At 49.9% G+C, this 16,620-nt stretch overlaps 9 protein-coding genes across 9 annotated transcripts; 6 read left to right on the forward strand and 3 right to left on the reverse strand.

Moving 5' to 3' along the window:
* Positions 1–146: 146 nt before the first annotated feature.
* FPRO_08083 (uncharacterized protein) lies at positions 147–1,360 on the forward strand (the record flags this gene model as incomplete). Its single annotated transcript, XM_031233790.1, has 2 exons — positions 147–717; positions 768–1,360. The coding sequence occupies 2 exons, from the start codon at positions 147–149 to the stop codon at positions 1,358–1,360; spliced, it is 1,164 nt and encodes a 387-aa protein (XP_031083592.1).
* A 370-nt stretch (positions 1,361–1,730) lies between these two features.
* On the forward strand, positions 1,731–2,392 carry FPRO_08082 (uncharacterized protein; the record flags this gene model as incomplete). Its single annotated transcript, XM_031233791.1, has 2 exons — positions 1,731–1,805; positions 1,895–2,392. 2 exons carry the CDS (start codon positions 1,731–1,733, stop codon positions 2,390–2,392), a joined length of 573 nt encoding a protein of 190 aa, XP_031083593.1.
* Positions 2,393–3,679: 1,287 nt separating this feature from the next.
* Positions 3,680–5,348, forward strand: FPRO_08081 (uncharacterized protein; the record flags this gene model as incomplete). The annotated part of the gene is made up of 2 exons (XM_031233792.1): positions 3,680–4,868; positions 4,918–5,348. The coding sequence occupies 2 exons, from the start codon at positions 3,680–3,682 to the stop codon at positions 5,346–5,348; spliced, it is 1,620 nt and encodes a 539-aa protein (XP_031083594.1).
* Positions 5,349–5,698: 350 nt separating this feature from the next.
* FPRO_08080 (related to 3`->5` exoribonuclease) lies at positions 5,699–6,751 on the reverse strand (the record flags this gene model as incomplete). Its single annotated transcript, XM_031233793.1, has 2 exons — positions 5,699–6,527; positions 6,585–6,751. 2 exons carry the CDS (start codon positions 6,749–6,751, stop codon positions 5,699–5,701), a joined length of 996 nt encoding a protein of 331 aa, XP_031083595.1.
* A 744-nt stretch (positions 6,752–7,495) lies between these two features.
* On the reverse strand, positions 7,496–7,847 carry FPRO_08079 (uncharacterized protein; the record flags this gene model as incomplete). Its single annotated transcript, XM_031233795.1, has 2 exons — positions 7,496–7,677; positions 7,742–7,847. The coding sequence occupies 2 exons, from the start codon at positions 7,845–7,847 to the stop codon at positions 7,496–7,498; spliced, it is 288 nt and encodes a 95-aa protein (XP_031083596.1).
* Positions 7,848–8,083: 236 nt separating this feature from the next.
* FPRO_08078 (uncharacterized protein) lies at positions 8,084–9,820 on the forward strand (the record flags this gene model as incomplete). The annotated part of the gene is made up of 3 exons (XM_031233796.1): positions 8,084–8,127; positions 8,189–8,608; positions 8,665–9,820. 3 exons carry the CDS (start codon positions 8,084–8,086, stop codon positions 9,818–9,820), a joined length of 1,620 nt encoding a protein of 539 aa, XP_031083597.1.
* A 722-nt stretch (positions 9,821–10,542) lies between these two features.
* Positions 10,543–11,817, forward strand: FPRO_08077 (the record flags this gene model as incomplete). Its single annotated transcript, XM_031233797.1, has 1 exon — positions 10,543–11,817. The coding sequence occupies one exon, from the start codon at positions 10,543–10,545 to the stop codon at positions 11,815–11,817; it is 1,275 nt and encodes a 424-aa protein (XP_031083598.1).
* A 454-nt stretch (positions 11,818–12,271) lies between these two features.
* Positions 12,272–13,036, forward strand: FPRO_08076 (uncharacterized protein; the record flags this gene model as incomplete). Its single annotated transcript, XM_031233798.1, has 1 exon — positions 12,272–13,036. One exon carries the CDS (start codon positions 12,272–12,274, stop codon positions 13,034–13,036), a length of 765 nt encoding a protein of 254 aa, XP_031083599.1.
* Positions 13,037–13,253: 217 nt separating this feature from the next.
* FPRO_08075 (uncharacterized protein) lies at positions 13,254–15,167 on the reverse strand (the record flags this gene model as incomplete). Its single annotated transcript, XM_031233799.1, has 1 exon — positions 13,254–15,167. One exon carries the CDS (start codon positions 15,165–15,167, stop codon positions 13,254–13,256), a length of 1,914 nt encoding a protein of 637 aa, XP_031083600.1.
* Positions 15,168–16,620: the final 1,453 nt, after the last annotated feature.

Below are 16,620 nucleotides of genomic sequence, written 5' to 3' on the forward strand. Positions count from 1 at the left end.
TAAGAGGAGGAAGCCATGGCGGTTAATTATCGGAACCTGGTCAACTACAGTTGAGCTTGGTGGTGCAGCCAAATTTTTGAAAGCCTGCCAACCCACCTTTTGAGACGGACGACAATTCGACGCTTTGCCTTCTTGGACGAATTGCAATGGCTTCAGTATCAATAGCCGCAAGGCTATGCGCCGTGGCCTGCCGTCGGGCCCCTCGAATACAACATATTCCCCGGCCTCAGCAGCTTATCCGCCCAAAGCCGCATGCTCAACGAGCATTTACCACCTCAACGATACGATGGGCGCGCGAGGAGGATCAACGCCAAGACGACGCTGAGGAGGATGATTTCGGTCCTATAGAGCTGAAGAAGCTGGAGGCCGCGTTGGCTGAGGCTTCTACACCGGAGGGGCTGAAACAATTGGATCAGCTGGCCAAAGAGAATGGCTATAATTCCATTGACCACTACTTGCAAAATGAGCTGGAATGGCACCCTGGCTGGGCGTCGGAGGACAGGTCAGTGCTGGAAGATATCACAAGAGACGACAAGGGTGAAAGGCCCAATAAACAGTCATTCTGGTTCGACGAGGAGGACCCCGAAACCAATACCGAAGAACTTGAGGAATTCGACGAGGACGACATTACATCTATGGCTCATGGCAAGCTTGACGAAATTCGAGATATGCGACAGTATGCACGACTGGCAGTATGGGAGTTGCCTCTTCTCTCAAGTGAGTGTAACTGAAATTGACAAAACATGTCTATACTGATACTATAGCAGAGTATGCCAAGCCCTTCGTCCCTCCTAGCGACAACCAGGTTCTGCGATGGCGGTACACTTCCTATATGGGCGAATTCCACCCTGCGGAGAAAAAGGTGGTGGTGCAGTTCGCTCCCGATGACCTGAAGCTCACACCAGTTCAAACCGAGAAGCTGAAAAAGCTTGCTGGCCCTCGCTACAACCCTGAAACAGAAATCATCAAAATGAGCAGCGACAGCTTTGAGCACCAAGCACAGAACAAGCGCTACCTCTCCAATTTAGTTGACGACCTCATTGCTGCGGCCAAAGACCCCAAGGACACATTTGAGGATATCCCTCTTGATACCCGACATCATAAGATTCAACCCAAGCCGCAATTCCCTAAGGAGTGGCGCATGTCTCCTGAGCGCCGTGAGCAGCTTGATGCCCACCGCCAACGTTTAGCGATAGAGGATGCTAAAATCGCCGAGAGCGGTCGGCTGATCGATGGGACACAGGCCATCGACGAGTACCTGATCAAGAGGGCCGCCGAGGACCAGAAGAAGGCTAAGATTGCGGAGCTTGTGCCTGCGACACCCGGCAAGAGTGCTGGCGGTAGCCGTGCGAGGAGATGAGAAATAAATAGACAAACCCTCAGATGTTTAACGTGGGATGATATGTATTATAAGTTCGCTGAAATAGGCGGAGCATGTACAACTGCAGGTGTATATAAGCGGATAGTAACAAAAGGCACACGGATGTTAAGCCGTCGCAGGCGATTTTGAGCTAGCTCTAACCCTATTGAAGCAATAGACTCATGGCTATTTCATTATGCAAGTTGAGACTGCTGACTAAGAGCATCATGACTGCCAAGCAATTAACTATGAGGAAACATATGATGGACTCTCATCTAAATCACCTCGTTTTTTGTCATTGAAAAAAGCAACATACATCACTCGCTTTCCCCGAGAAAACGACACAGGATAAAGGGTGACCTACTACACGATGCAGACGGAACACCTGGTCAACATTATTATTCTTGGAGCTCCGGCCTCTGGGAAGAAGAGCTTCATACGGAGAGTGAGTTAACTCAGTGCAAGACGAACAGATAGTGCTGCGTTGGTGTTCGTTCGTTCTTATGAGAGAGTATTTGCTAAGTAGTGTGCCAGTATTGTCAAGATGTCTTCACAGATTTGTATGATCCCATTACCGAAACATCCGGGGACCGGCGTCTGGCGAACATCTCTGGCATCCCGACCATCATCAACCTTGAGCGCATCCCATCAACATTTATTCAATCTGCTCCCGAATCCCGCCGCATAGCAACGGAAGCGGACGCTCTAATTCTGCTATACGACGGCTCCTCCATCGAGAGCCTGGAAGAGCTTCTGCGCATACGGCTCCAAGTACTGGCTCCGCACTTAGGAGAGGCGGCGCCACCCACGGCCGTGGTTGCTGGCAAGGCCGACGGCGCGGAGGCCGCGGGGAGCGTATGGGAGCGGGGGTTAGGAGAGGGAAGGAAACTGTCGGTGTTGCTAGGGGCTAAGTTTGGGGTTGTGTCGGCACTTTGGGGAGATGGGGTCAAGGACGTAGTGGAGGAGCTGGCGGCGAGGGTCTTGGAAAGGAAGGGACTCGAAAAAGACATGTTGATGAGAGCAGGATCATAGGCGAAGTTATCACCGTTGTCACGAGGAGCTTAAAGTGAAGTTATCATCACCTTAAAAGGTGGGCCCGGGTCGCGGGCTGCTTCTTGCTACAGACCAACAAAGTTATGAAGATCATGCCAGTTTGGAAAATACTGGTGTAATAGATGGGCAACGCCCAAAAAGCACCCTAGGGGAGGAAAGAAAACTCAGGACCTTGACCCTAAGCGATAAAAATGCTTAAGTAAATCTAGCCGAAGCTCAGGGGACTCTTTACTAAGTTTATTTTGACACCGTCTATTAAGGTCCGGTGTTTTCTTGCCCCCTGAGGGGCACCCTATGCCGGTTTCAGACCCACCATGCGAGATGTGCGTACAGGTGGCATTGTGGTACACTAACTAAAGGTTTGGAGTACGGAGTAACAAACACAGTAGCAATAACGTCAATTGTCAACTTGATTCGAGCCGTGCTTATCGAGGAAAGTAGTAATACAAGAGACAGTGAAGTCCAATAATTACACTGATATCTCCTGTCTTGACTATAGGTCAGGAGTAAAGAACTGGTCTAAGATCCAGTCCAATTCATAAGAGATTCGGCCGCCGGGCTAGCACCAGTTAAACAGGCGGGCGTTCCTGTGGTAGGGCTGGTGGCTCTTAGAGCGTACAGGGCCCAAATGCGCGCGGGCACCGACTGGTAAGGTACTGTAAATGATCGTCATTGTCATACATCGTACCAGTTCAACCCATACTACGACTTCGAGCTCTCGACGAGACTGTGCCTCGGCATGATCCAGCACGTGGATGTGGATGGGCTGCCGAGGGAGGCGATCCGGGGTTCGATACAACGAGCCCCTCATTTGCATCCCCTGGAATTGATTGTCCTGGCTCCTTTATATTCTTTATTACGTCTCGCGATCGTATCTACCTACCTAGGTAGTCTTTCACATCAGCAACTGGTTCGGTCTTGCTTAGAGTCTATGACCGATATATTGAGGCTGCGCAGAAATATTGGTTAAACACTCCTCCTAGAGCTGACGAATCCACCCAATCTCGACTTCTGTCTGGGCAAGGTAGCCTGATTAATTAGGAGAAGGCTTCTATCAACGCATTCTCAGACTCATCGCTGCAATCCGACCCAAAAATTCCCAACTCTTCTTAGACAAGGTGTTGTCTTTTTAAGCATCATACAAGCCACATCTAGGATCTCATATATCGTCCCCAACGCGCGACACCAACCAAAGCACAGGCAGTGGCGTCAGCACTTAATCTATCCCGCCAACCAACCACGTTTCTACATCACTCACTCATCAACATGGCTGCCAACAATCCATCCTATACCATTGCTCCTTTAGAGCACACGCCTCTCGATGAGATCGCCGCCAAGGTCGATCTCGTAAGGAAGACCTTCAGATCGGGCCGTACCAAAGACATGGAGTTTCGCATGAAGCAGATTCGCAAGCTGTACTGGGCCATCGTCGACAACACTGAACTGATGCAAGATGCTCTCATCAAAGATCTTCGCAAGTGCAAGTACGAGGCCATTCTGGCCGAGATTGATTGGTGCAAGCAAGAATGTATCGACATGGTCAACAATATGGAAAAATGGCTTCGCGATGAGCCTGTCCCCAATGTTCCCTTGCAGTTCCGTGCCATGAAGCACCGCACTCGCTTCGAACCACTCGGTGTTGTCCTCAACATCGGATCCTTCAACTTCCCTTTTCAGCTCAACCTCCCTGTTGTCATTGGCGCGATCGCTTGCGGTAACTGTGTCGTTCTCAAGGCCTCTGAATCATCTCCCAACTGTGCCATGGTGCTCAAGAAGATCTTTGACGAGTCCCTGGACCCTGAATGTTTCACATATGTTAATGGTGCTTTGCCCGAGACTCAACTTCTGCTCGAGCAGAAGTTCGACAAAATTTGCTTCACCGGTGGCAAGGCAGTCGGCAAGATTATTGCCCAGAAGGCTGCCGAGTCCCTGACTCCTGTGCTTCTCGAGCTCGGTGGTTTGAACCCGGCCTTTGTCACCAAGCATGCCAACCTCAAATTGGCCGCCAGGCGACTTCTGTGGCAGAAATCTCTCAATGCAGGCCAGGTTTGCATGTCTCACAACTACATCCTCGTCGAGCGAAGTGTTCTTTCTCAATTCTTGGGGGAGCTCAACAACCAGATGCGCACCTTCTTCCCCCAAGGCGCCAAAAACAGCCCCGACCTTTGCCGCATCGTCAATGCTGGCCACTTCAACCGCCTCAAGAAGATGCTTGATGGCACCAACGGCAAGATCGTCCTCGGTGGCTCCATGGACGAGTCGACCCTCTTCATGGAGCCTACGGCGGTGCTTGTTGACGACATCAACGACAGTATGATGACCCAAGAGGCGTTTGGCCCCATTTTCGCAATGATGGCGGTAGATTCCCTCGACCAGGCCATCGACATTGCTAATACAGTTGACCCGACGCCACTTTCTCTTAGCGCCTTTGGAAGCAAGGCCGAGAACAATAAGAGTACGTTGACCTCTCCAATCCTTTTGACATTATACCTAACGCGTTACAGTTCTGGATAATGTTACCTCTGGCGGCGCCACATGTAACGATGCCTTCTTCCACTCTCAGATTCCACAGTCGCCCCTGGGAGGTGTTGGCCAGTCTGGAATGGGCAACTATCATGGCATCTACTCTATCAGAACTTTTAGCCATCAGCGTACTATCGCCGAAGTCCCTTACTGGGCTGACTTCCTGTTTCGCGTGCGATACATGCCATACCAGTGGCCCGTTATGAACCGAATGAAGGCGGTTGCCGACTCAAAGCCTAACTTTGACCGAAACGGTAACAAAACCAAGGGAATTACATACTTCCTTGCCCTGGTCCTCGGTCTCGGATCAAAGAAGTCCAAGGGCGCTCTTCTCAGGTGGGCCGTCCTTGTGGTTGCAGCCGCCATACTGGAAGCAAAGAAAGGTGTTCTGAGCCAATTGCTCACACGATAATCATATAGTTGATGCGTACCTCTCACTAGCTAGTCATATAACATGAGAAGACCTTGCTATAGCAAGGGGGCTCCCGAGATTCGGTGGTCTAACACCGTTTACTGAGAAAAGGAAAGCATTTACAGTGGTAATTGGAGTGGAGGATACCCTCATATGTACGGTTACTTGTAAAATGATCAATAGTTCTATCTTGGTTTCTGTAAGCATCATGGCGACATCTTTGCTCTCTAAAGTTCATCCTAATGCACCTAATTAAGGTGTTAATGATTCAAACAACTGAAACTTGAGGTTGTGGTATCTTGTATTATATTGCCAATAGGCACAAGGACTTTTGAATATGTACATAAGCATTAACGGCCAGTCAAAACGGCTGCTAGGTGCTGTCCCTTGTTGCCTCCTAGGTACAGGTCGTCATCAGTGGTATCACGAACCATATCCACTGCCTCACTGTATCCTCTGGTCACTGTATCTTCATCCACCTTAAGCCCGTTCTCAACAAGGGCCAGGATGACGCTGCGGATTCGCGCAATCTCGCGCATGGTCGACACTTCCATGGGATCATTCTGACTCGAATAGACCTTGCTGCTCAGATTCTCTTCCATACGGTTGATGCCCGCTGCCTCAGCGGCCGGGTCGTTTTCTATATGTTTGCTGATCCAAATGTATCCATTTACACCAAGAAGGACATCGACCTTGCCGCCGGCGTTGGCCACATTCATTGTCCAGACCTGTCTCTTGGATCGAACGACACCACCGCCACCACCGGTGCCAGTGACAGCGACGAAGACACCGTTGCGAAGCTTACCATACTTCAAACTGCGAGTATGAAGACTCGCGGCGCCGTCTTGGTGTAGCTGCTGGACCTCTGCGACAACAAGATCTCCTTCGGCAAAGAAACTGCGGATTTGAAGCTCATCAGTCTCGGTACGCTTGCGGAGAATACCACCAGGTAAGTTGATGGCTGAGATTTGGAGAATGGCAAGCTGAGACGCGGCTACATCAACACGCCACCGCTTTGCTTGAACTTCGACGATCCGACCAACAACCAAGTCACCAATCTCCGGAGTGTAACGGGCTCGGAGAGGCCGCACAGAGAGCAGCTTGTTTGTCTTTGTGAGGGTACCAGCAAGAGAAGATTTGATAGATGATGATCCAGACGGCACGTAAGTACCATGTCCACTAGAGAAGAAGTTAGTGACATAAATGATTGTGAGGTTTGACGTGCTGAAAGCTTACCGCATCCATTGGGCATTTGAAGTTATCTCAGCACCTGGAGTGAGAATGTCGTCAGCCGCAACACCAGCGCCGCCTTCTGAGTCGGAGTCGGAGTCAGAGCTTGTAGCTGCAACAGCCTGTGGTCTCCGAGGCGTGGGAGGCTGAGGGCTAAGGATTGTGATAGGCATGGTGAGATGATGGTGATGGCAAAGCAAGATATGAGCTGGCTGTTGCGGTCAGATGACCGTATAAAGGCTTTCAATAGGTCCTTCAATATGTTGTATTCGGATACAACGAGAGGTATTTTGTAGGTTCTGGCTGGTGAGCCTCTCAGTCTCTGTCGTCGCTTTTGGGGGTTGATGAATGAGTATGGTTAAAGATTCGATGTGGGGCTTTGAAGTTGAGATTTTAGTGTTTTACAAGTTATAACACAGCGCAGCAGCTTACACGGAGCTCTAGCGACATAGTGTCAACCCATGAATAACACAGCCGTAATTTGGTAAACTGTCACTAGGATTCTATTCGATTACTTGGGATTCTAATTTTCCTAACCAATTCTGTGGTCTTAGTGACTCGACATCAAACGATTAAAACTACGACTTTTTCAGTATGTGCTGTAAGATACTGTAGTTTGTTAAACACCATTGATTCTTCCTTCATGTATCTCCCCTCCCTTTCTTGCTTCATACGCTATAATTACTGATGTGCGAAGATGAGAAGATGCATAGTATGCTTTCAGTATCGCAGGCTAAGCGACAAAATAAGCAGCCAACCACTTGTACAACATAGGATTAACACATGATTTTCTGAAGTAGAAGATAGTTCGGAAGCTAGAACTGGCTACAGGGAGTCGCACCGGGAGCTGTTATACAAGGGGATGCGCATTAGAATTGAGATGAGTTCGCTGAATGATTCGTATTGTATATCCTTGGTTACTTGAAAGCTCGCCAGAGTCCCATCCACACCAGAGCAAGCGAAATGGATGTGATTCCAAACTTGCGACTTCTCATACCGAATGGTGACTTGCTCCGTAGGATCAAATCCTTTTGCTTATCAAGCTGTGACATTCCGGAAAAGTAGCTGTAAGCTCCAAGTCCAAAGAATGCGCCGCTTCCTATCGCCATGTTAGGTTATTCTGAGTCGTAAGAGATCGCAATAGCCAAATTCTGAAAACTAACCAACGACTTTGCAAGGCAAACAATCATCTCCTCTGTCTTGGCGCAGGATATTTTCAAGCTTCTCTGGCTTCTCAAGAGCCTGGACTGTCGGTATTTTGTCGGACATTTTGGGCGTTTTCGTACAAACTGGCGCTTGAATTAATCACAACTACAGAGGTTGAGGCCGGCCGCGTGATACCAAACTTTGATTGGGCAGGTTGGCAGATGAACTTCGGGCTATTTGCTGAGTCATCCTTGTCTAGGGTCTTGAGTTTTAGTGTGAGTTTCGTCATTGCTTGGACTATCGTTGGCGCAAAGCGAAGCTACCTACTTGCCTAACGCACTGAGAGGGAGGTCATCACCATGAACGGAGTTATTGAGGCACTTCACATTTACGATGACAACCGGTACGTCTCGTAGAAGCGTTTGAACGACAAGGCACCTTAATCATCTAACATTTTGCCGCAGAAACCCTATTCTATCACATACCTACGCAGGGAGGCCGTTGTCGGCAACTCATCTCCTGCCCCTCTACCTAGAACACCCTCTACCGCGACCGAACCTGATCTACCTCCCCAATACGAGTCCCCCGACGCTCGTCTTCAGTCTGACGCATGCGAACCTCTTATTCCTTGCTACATCGTCGACCGAAATCGAACCGTTGCTAGTCTTTGAGTTCCTACACCGTATAATAGATGCATTCGAGGACTTTCTTGGCGCGCCACTTCTGGCCGTCAAGATCGAGAATAATTACGACATAGTTGCACAGCTCTTAACAGAGATGTGTGACGCAGGTACGATAAGCACAACAGAACCGAACGCCCTACGTGAAGTAGTAGAGCAAGAAGGCTGGGTTGGAAAACTACTGGGAAGTATCAATCTTCCAGGGTTAGTGAACCGTTGAGCCCTCTAGAAAATTGATATCTGAGCTAACCTGTGGCCAGAAAAGCTCCTCTGGGCGCCAATTTTTCGAATTCAAGCACACCGTCCATCCTACCCTCGAACTCAACAGCTTTACCGTGGAGGCGAGCCAACGTACGACACACGTCCAATGAGATGTACGCAGATATCGTCGAAACTTTGTCAGTAACGCTTGCTCCATCAGGAAGACCTCTCGCTGCCTTTGCCAATGGAACGATCGCATTCACCTCAAAGGTATCAGGCGTTCCTGATATTACGCTTAACATCACTAGCCCATCAGGAAAACACAACCTCGGGGGCATCATGGAACTACCAGTGTTCCACCCGTGCGTGCGGCTCAACCGGTGGAAAGAGAGACCAGGTGAACTCAGCTTCATTCCACCTGATGGACGATTTATCCTGGCTGGATATGAAGTTGATTTACTACCCTTTTCAAGTGGGAAGAGCGGAAGTCTTAGCTCCAACAACCTCAAGTTACCGATTAATATGGAAGTGAAAACAGGTTTAGGTGCAACAGGGTCTGATTTCGAAGTCCGATTACAGGTCAACAAGATTCTTGGAGCACCTTCGCCAGCATCATCAGGACTGGGAAGAGGCGGCAGTGGAGGCCGTTTAGGCGGACCTCATCCTGGCTCGCCAGGAGCGCCTTTGATGGACGACCTCACTGTGACAGTCCCACTCCCGGCAGATGTCAGGAACCTATCTGAGATCCGGCCTAGCAAGGGCGACGCCAGCTTTAATCCAGGAGAGAAGGTCTTGGAATGGTACATTCCCGCAAAGGAGCTCTCAGTCGGAACAAGCTACTTTGGACTCAGGGGTACTGTGGTGGGACCGCTGGCAGAGGAGGGCGATGGGGGTTTCGATCCTAACGGATTTGGATTTGGAACTGACTACACATTCGACGGGCCGTATCAGAGCGTCCCTGTTGCCAAGGCGGCGCAGAACCCGGAGAGCACAGGCGACGACAAGGACGCCAAGAAGATCGCACAGAACAAAATCCTGATGCCCACATCGGCCTCAGTAAGCTTCTCGGTCAAGGGATGGTTGGCCAGTGGTCTGAAGGTCGAGAGTATTCAGCTCGACACACGCAAGAGTAAGGGACTGGGAGATAGTGTCAAGCCATACAAGGGTGTCAAATACTTGACAATCAGCAAGGGAGGTGTGGAGATACGATGCTAATTAAGGAGACAAGACGAGATGGGGGAACACAAACATAAACATAGACTCGAGATGCTGTGCTGAGCCAGGTGTCTTGTTAGCCGTACTCGCGGGCCAATAGGAGAAGATGTAGAAGTCATGACAAAAGCAAAAAGAACGTACCTGTCCTGTCGTACTTCTACATGTAATGCCATTGCTCGTTGCCGCGGGAGTGAAAGGGAAATTTAGGAAGTATCACCTCGGAGAGCCTCCCAAGGAGCGACGGAGCTCCGAAGCCGCATGAGGTCGGGGCATCGGCTCTAAGTGTGGGGGCAGTCCCGGAACCCCAAATCACGCAACGGATAATGCGATCGCGATATGATTGGATGGACGAAGGGGAAACCCGTCCCGATGGTTTTCATGACAATTCAAGAACTCCCCCAATTCCGAGGAATCAGTACGTACCCTGTTCCACTAGCATTACCCCGACGTCACGCAAACTCCCGAACCCCAGACCTAGACCGAGTAGACTAGGAGGCCCAAGGCCTGGGGCCCCCAAAGGGTGATCAGTCTCGTGTGTTTGGTCTGGGACCTGGGACTGATTTCTTATTTCGTTGACTGCAAGTAGGGATGCTCTTTCTCCTCCTGTAACCCTTTTGCGTGCCGCTTGCCTACGCATTTCTCCTCAGAATGAGATCTTCACTTTGTCCATCCTGACCTCTATCTTCTGCCCCGCCGCTCAGACGGCAATGGACAAGCTCGCGATGTCCACGATGCGGTGCTGTCGCACTTACACAATAGCTAATCATATTCGCTCTCCTGTTTCCTCACAAAGCTCAAGTCGACCGTCATTGCAGGCTTTGCAGCAGCAGCAACAACCAAAGCGTCAACTGCCACAACAAAGATGGCGTTCTACACATCGCGGCGGCACCAGAACAGCCCTATTCTTCCCCGGCCAGGGCGTTCAGCGGGTTGGCATGCTGAATCCATGGCTCGAGGCTTTCCCTTCGACGGCGTCGCAGCTACGAGACGAGATCGACGAACACATGGGTTACAAGCTCTCCGACATCATTCAGAACGGGCCATCAAAGCTTCTCACTGAGACACCCAATGCGCAACCGGCCATCATGGCTACGTCCATCTTCATCCTGCGTATCCTCGAACGCGAATTCAACTTTAGAGTCACCGACCACTTCGATGTGACACTGGGACACTCACTAGGTGAGTTTGCTGCTGTCGTCGCGGGCGGCTATATCTCCTTCCAGGACAGTTTGCACCTCGTTCGTAAACGGGCAGAGGCCATGTCGGACGCCACGAAACATGCAATTGAAAAGTATGGTGGCGAGTATGGCATGGTGGCAGTTATATCCCACCCAGAACACATGGACAGCCTGATCCAGGCCATTCGAGAGTTTGTCGGCATCTCAGCTGAAGACCAGGCCGACCTGCCACCGATTGAACAAGTCTTGATAGCCAACATAAACAGCAAGAATCAGATTGTACTGAGTGGAAATATTGAGCGTATAAAGACGCTTATCGCCCACGTCCGTCAATTCCTTGGCTACGATCCGCGCGCCGTCCGTCTCAAAGCCGACAGCCCCTTCCACAGTCCCATCATGCAACCAGCAGTCACCGTAATGCGCCAGCTCCTAGAAGAACCCAGCAGGGTAGAGGGCCGCGAAAAGGAGGACGTTGTGACATTCCCAGGCAAATTGCCCATCGTGAGCAACGTGTCAGCGCGGCCAGTCTGCTGTAAGAAGGAGCTCAAGGATTTGCTGGCCCGCGGCTGTCTGGATACAGTTCGCTGGTGGGACAGCATCAAATACCTAGATCAAGAGGCGCGCATACGACGATGGGTCGGCGTCGGACCTGGAAAGGTCGGCCGCAATCTTGTCGGAAAAGAGGTTGGCATGCGCGGTAAGGACCTTGTGAAGGGAGGGGGCGTATGGGCTATTACAGATCCATCTGAGGTTGAGGAGGTTCTGAGAGGGCTTGAAGATACGGCGAATCTCATGGAAGATGATGAGTATTCGGAGTAAAAGCACGAGCTTGGCTGTACCAGGGATATATACAAGCCTTGAGTGAGTCGTCACATGGTTCCTTATTGGGAACTATTCACCACCTATCATGAATTCGGGGTGTATGTTAATAGGGTGGGATATGCTGCATCAAGCAAGCGATTATGAAATTTCACGATTATTGAATTGTTTTGACAGCATAAACATATGGATACCAAGCAGTTCTGTATGCGTACTTGAAGACTTTGTGCAGCTTACCCATGCCGTGAATAATGTATATGTAGGGATAATGGTTTCTCAGTTGATGGCCGGTTTCAGACAATCGAACTAAAGCGAGACATTCCAGCCTCCAGCCGCCTCATCATGCTTCCAGCTTGGGACTATAACTATGATAGACATTTCCAGTATTGCGATCAGAAATGGATCTCATATTTCCTACAATCTGAATGTTCATTTCCCTTGCAGACTGTTCATTATGCTGACTTTGGAGACTGGTGGGGATTACAAGTTAAGGCTGCCCGCCGGCTCCAAGCGAGCATGGAGGCTCCCACTAAGCCGAGCTTCCTCTTTCAACCTTCATCTTCGCCAACAAGCTGTAATAACCATGTCCACCGCAATACCTTCAATCGCCTGTCTAGGCGTTATCGGCCGAAATGTCAGTATAAAACGCCAAAATGCTATGATTCTCACTGAACATCCGCTGACGCGCCATGGCTACACACAGAACAATCCCCTCCATATCTCCATCTTCCCCTCGCTCGATCCAGTAACAAATACGTTCGCTCCGATTCGCACACCTCTCCAGTTCTCCCTCCTGCTCTCTTCCACCATCGATGTCTTTGATCTGCGCGCCAAGACCAACGCAGTCTCAGGGGTTGGCCTCTCGGGAGACTTTGGGCTTCTCCACGCTGTGGATGACCGCCTTGCCGCCTACGGCTTCGAGACCAACACAGGCGTTCGAATGGTCTGTCTTGTCGATATGCGCGGTCGGCGTGTCGATGGTAATGCCCCGGTAGCTGCAAGTCGGGGCGCTGCTGCAGGCCTACGCGATGCTGAGCTTAAGCCCGTGTTTCGGGCCATGCAGCATGCATATGTCAAGTTGTTACAGAACCCATTTTATGACCCGGATGAGCATGCTCCCCTAGGCGGGAGAGGGGGCAAGAAGATCACCAGTCGCAAGTTTGCTGATGATATAAAGAGGATAGGGGAGGGCTGGACCCCAGGCGTGACAAACCTCTAAGCTGAGCTCGGGTTGGGTAGTGTATGAGTAGACCAAGCAAGATACAGGTGCATGGCGTTTTGGAGTCTGGCATAACGGTATATCCGGTCATAGACTACCTAGATATTGCTCTCGTATGAGTAACTGATTTTCACGGAATGGGTTATGTCTGCTTGTTTTCAAGTAACTGTATGCACTATACGCTTGCTTCTCTGTTATTCAGCTGGGTGGTGGTGCTCTACGCTCTCCTATCGGAGTTCCTGAGATCCTCGACCCTCCATTTTGATAACCCAGCCATCTCATCAACCTCCAAACTTTGGCCCATGCCTTCATTCTCGCTCAGTCGCTTAGCGCCGATCTTATGTTCAAAGCGCTGTGAGACTTGACCTCCCTCCCAGTGCCGAGCCTCGATAGGCAGCGGTTGCCACCAATCTCCTGTCCTGGCATGCCACTGTGCACTGCACAGTTCCCATAGCCGAGAGGTTGCTCGCTTATACGCGAAACGCTCATCCTCTCCGGTAAAAGCACTGGTGTTTGCAAAATCAACCGCCTTTTTTTGTAATCCAAAATCAGAGTCTTGGTCGGGATCATATGAGGAGGTGCTCGACTTTGTGTCATAATAGGCAACATTCGGTCGGAATGGAGACATTTGATCTTGATAGACTTCGGCAATTGTTTCGGATATGAGGTTGTCTGGCTCATTTGCGCTGTTCGTCTTCTCAATCGCGGGGGTTTTCATCTTTGGGAAGAAGAGAGTATCCGGTGGGTTTCCAGCTCGGATTATCAGTTTGCAGCGAGCTTCGTATAGGGCATCCAAGAGCGTGATGAAACGCCTAGCTTCATTCTTCTTTGCGTGCGTGAGAATGGGAACATTATCAATGATGAAGGTATGGTAAGTAGAGGCCATTGTAATGTAATCAGCTGGGCCGAATGTTTCCACAAGGCTTTCAAAGTCCCATAATACGTAGCCGTTGTAATGTCGAGGTGTGTGTACCTGTCGACCATATACCACTATGATCGATGGCTCCCATGGCAAAGGTTGAGGCCCCGTCCACGCCACAGCCGTCTCGACTCGTTCTCGCCATTTGTCCTGCTCATCTTTGGATAGATAATAGTTGACTGGCTTCTTTTCGCCAGACTCAGACTTGTCCTGAGTATGCACTTCCTGCATGCCGGCTTCACCTTCGACAGCATCTCCGGTCACAGCTGGCGGGCTGATCGTTTCCTCCTTTCTTCGCCAATCTCTAGCTCCTTCTATTTGCCAAAAGTCGCATCTAGCCTTTAAAACTTCAAGGAAGTTTGCGAAGTCGCTGGTAGATCCATATAGCTCCCCTCGGGCCCGAACTGCACTGCCAAAGAACTTGCGAATCAGCCCCCTTGTCGGTGCGGGCGTGTAATCAACTCCCATGGCATTTTGAAGCTCCTCCGGCATACGATTAGAAGATGCGATAAGAACACCGCCAAGCTGAAAGAATGAGATGAAAAGATGACTGAGAATCTTGCTGGCTGCTTTATCAGGCAATTGAAATTCATCAAGAAAGAGGATGGGGGATTCGTCGACCAGCTTTTTGGCCATCCATAATATGGAGTAGTCTGTTTCGCCTTCACTGGCTCTGGAAGTTGTCTTTCGATGCTGCTCGAGTTGTGAAATAGTGTACAGCATAAATGTATTGAAGTGCCACCTCCTCTTCCGCTCAGTTGGTAGGCCCTCAGCGAGTAAGTCAATGAGCATTGACTTTCCAGTACCAACTTCTCCTGACAAGAATAATCCTCGAGGTGAATCTATCTCGATGGCAGACTCATGGTTTGTGAGTGTCCGTGTCAAAGCGAGACTCTCTTTTCCTTCGGGTGTTGAGAGGAGGTGCCTGAATAATGGGTTCCGCCATATTGAGTGATTCCGTAACGCAAGGATATTTTGACTATCGTCTTTTGCTTCTTCCTTGGGCTTTGCCTCTGTCAGGCGGGCTACTTGACTCAGGCGCTGGCGATACTCTGCCTGGGGGGAGTAGTCTTTGATTCGGGTATATACCTTGTGTAAGTGCCGTGCGAGCCTATGCTGAGATGGGTCAGGGGCGTAGAGACCAGCAGCAACATGAGCCTGATACTTGACGAGTGGATCAGTTATAACTACCGCCGTGGAAAACCGTCTCATTTTCAGGTTCTTATCAGCCCGTCACCATGAACGTTGAATGATGAGCTAATAAGTAGATGGATCTAGCGGGTTCGGCACAGAGCAGGCATTTAACAGGATCTTTGCTGGCCACGTGGTTTCGCTGGAGATCAAGGCTTCAAGATGGTGGATGTGGACGTTGGTAGTAGTATAATCTTTCGGATTATATCTAGCAACTGTACATTGGAGTGAAGACGAAACCGTTGGACGTCATGCCATGTGGCGATTGTTGAATTTCACGATCATCTCTTCGACTTGGCCATTATCAGATCGGAAAAGCCATGTGCATCATCGACTTAAATTTAAGTGTCTTACCCTAGAGGTATGGAGGACTGTATATCACTTACAATTCCACAAAGCTCCAAGTATACCCTACACCAATAAAATGAGACCCTAACGGTATACTACAATCTTCCATCAAAGAATCCCACCACAAACAACTTCATGAAGGAGAAAATCATTGCGAACCCTACCTATGACCTGCCTGACACCCGACATACCTGCCCTTAGGGGATGCGAGAAAACTGGGAAGATTAATCTTAATGGCAGAAAGACTGAGCTAATCTACCTACCCATGTATATATTATAAACTGCAGGAAACTCTTTAGTAAGCCCATTTTTGGCATTGCCTGCCAAGGTCTCAAGTTTTCTTGGTCCCTAACTGCTTTTGCAACAATGTGCCCAGCATGTTGCATCCAGGTTCCTTCGCGGGTAGTAAGAGGGTAAGATATTCGTATATTTGCAAGGAAACCACCAGTAAAAATAAAATAAAATAAGAACCTTTGGTGAAATGATCAGATGCATTTGTGACCCGAACAGAAAGAACCAATTGATGATGGTTGTTTGCACCCGTCCCAGGTCGAGTTCGACGGGACCGAATGAATGTATCGAGAGGCCAAGAATACCTGAGCGCAAGGCTTTGTCTCGACCTCAGCTCTGACTAAGGTAAGGTACCACAAGCCAAAAGGTACCTTAAACAGAGGCTCTGCAACATGGAACCTTCTGCATGCGATCTCCAGTGGGGTACATAAGACTAGCGGCTGAACATGAAGGTTCTGATTGGTATTTGTGCGACTGACCAACTGAAGCTTTCAAGGGGCTTCAAGGCAATGCCAGCTCATAGTAGCAGCTCTAGCACACCTCGAGAAAGGCACCGTCCAGTTTTGAGCCAATCATAGCGCGCCAGACTCCGTAGCTAGGTTAACCAGCCAGCTTTTTTGTTGTTCGATTGGCTCCCGGTACACGCTTCGTCACTGCTCTTTACAGGCTTCGACCAGCACATCCCAAGGAAGGCCACGCCAGTTTTCTCTCCATCCATCCCATCCATCACAAAGTCCACCCGCTCACACTCTTCCGTTCACGTCGACGATCCATCACGATCACCCGTCACGTTGACGCCGCAAGATGCCTCTATGACCACGCGGCTGATTCCATC

The sequence above is a fragment of the Fusarium proliferatum genome, assembly GCF_900067095.1.
Source record: "Fusarium proliferatum ET1 genome assembly, contig: FPRO_scaffold007, whole genome shotgun sequence".
Lineage (NCBI taxonomy): Eukaryota > Fungi > Ascomycota > Sordariomycetes > Hypocreales > Nectriaceae > Fusarium > Fusarium proliferatum.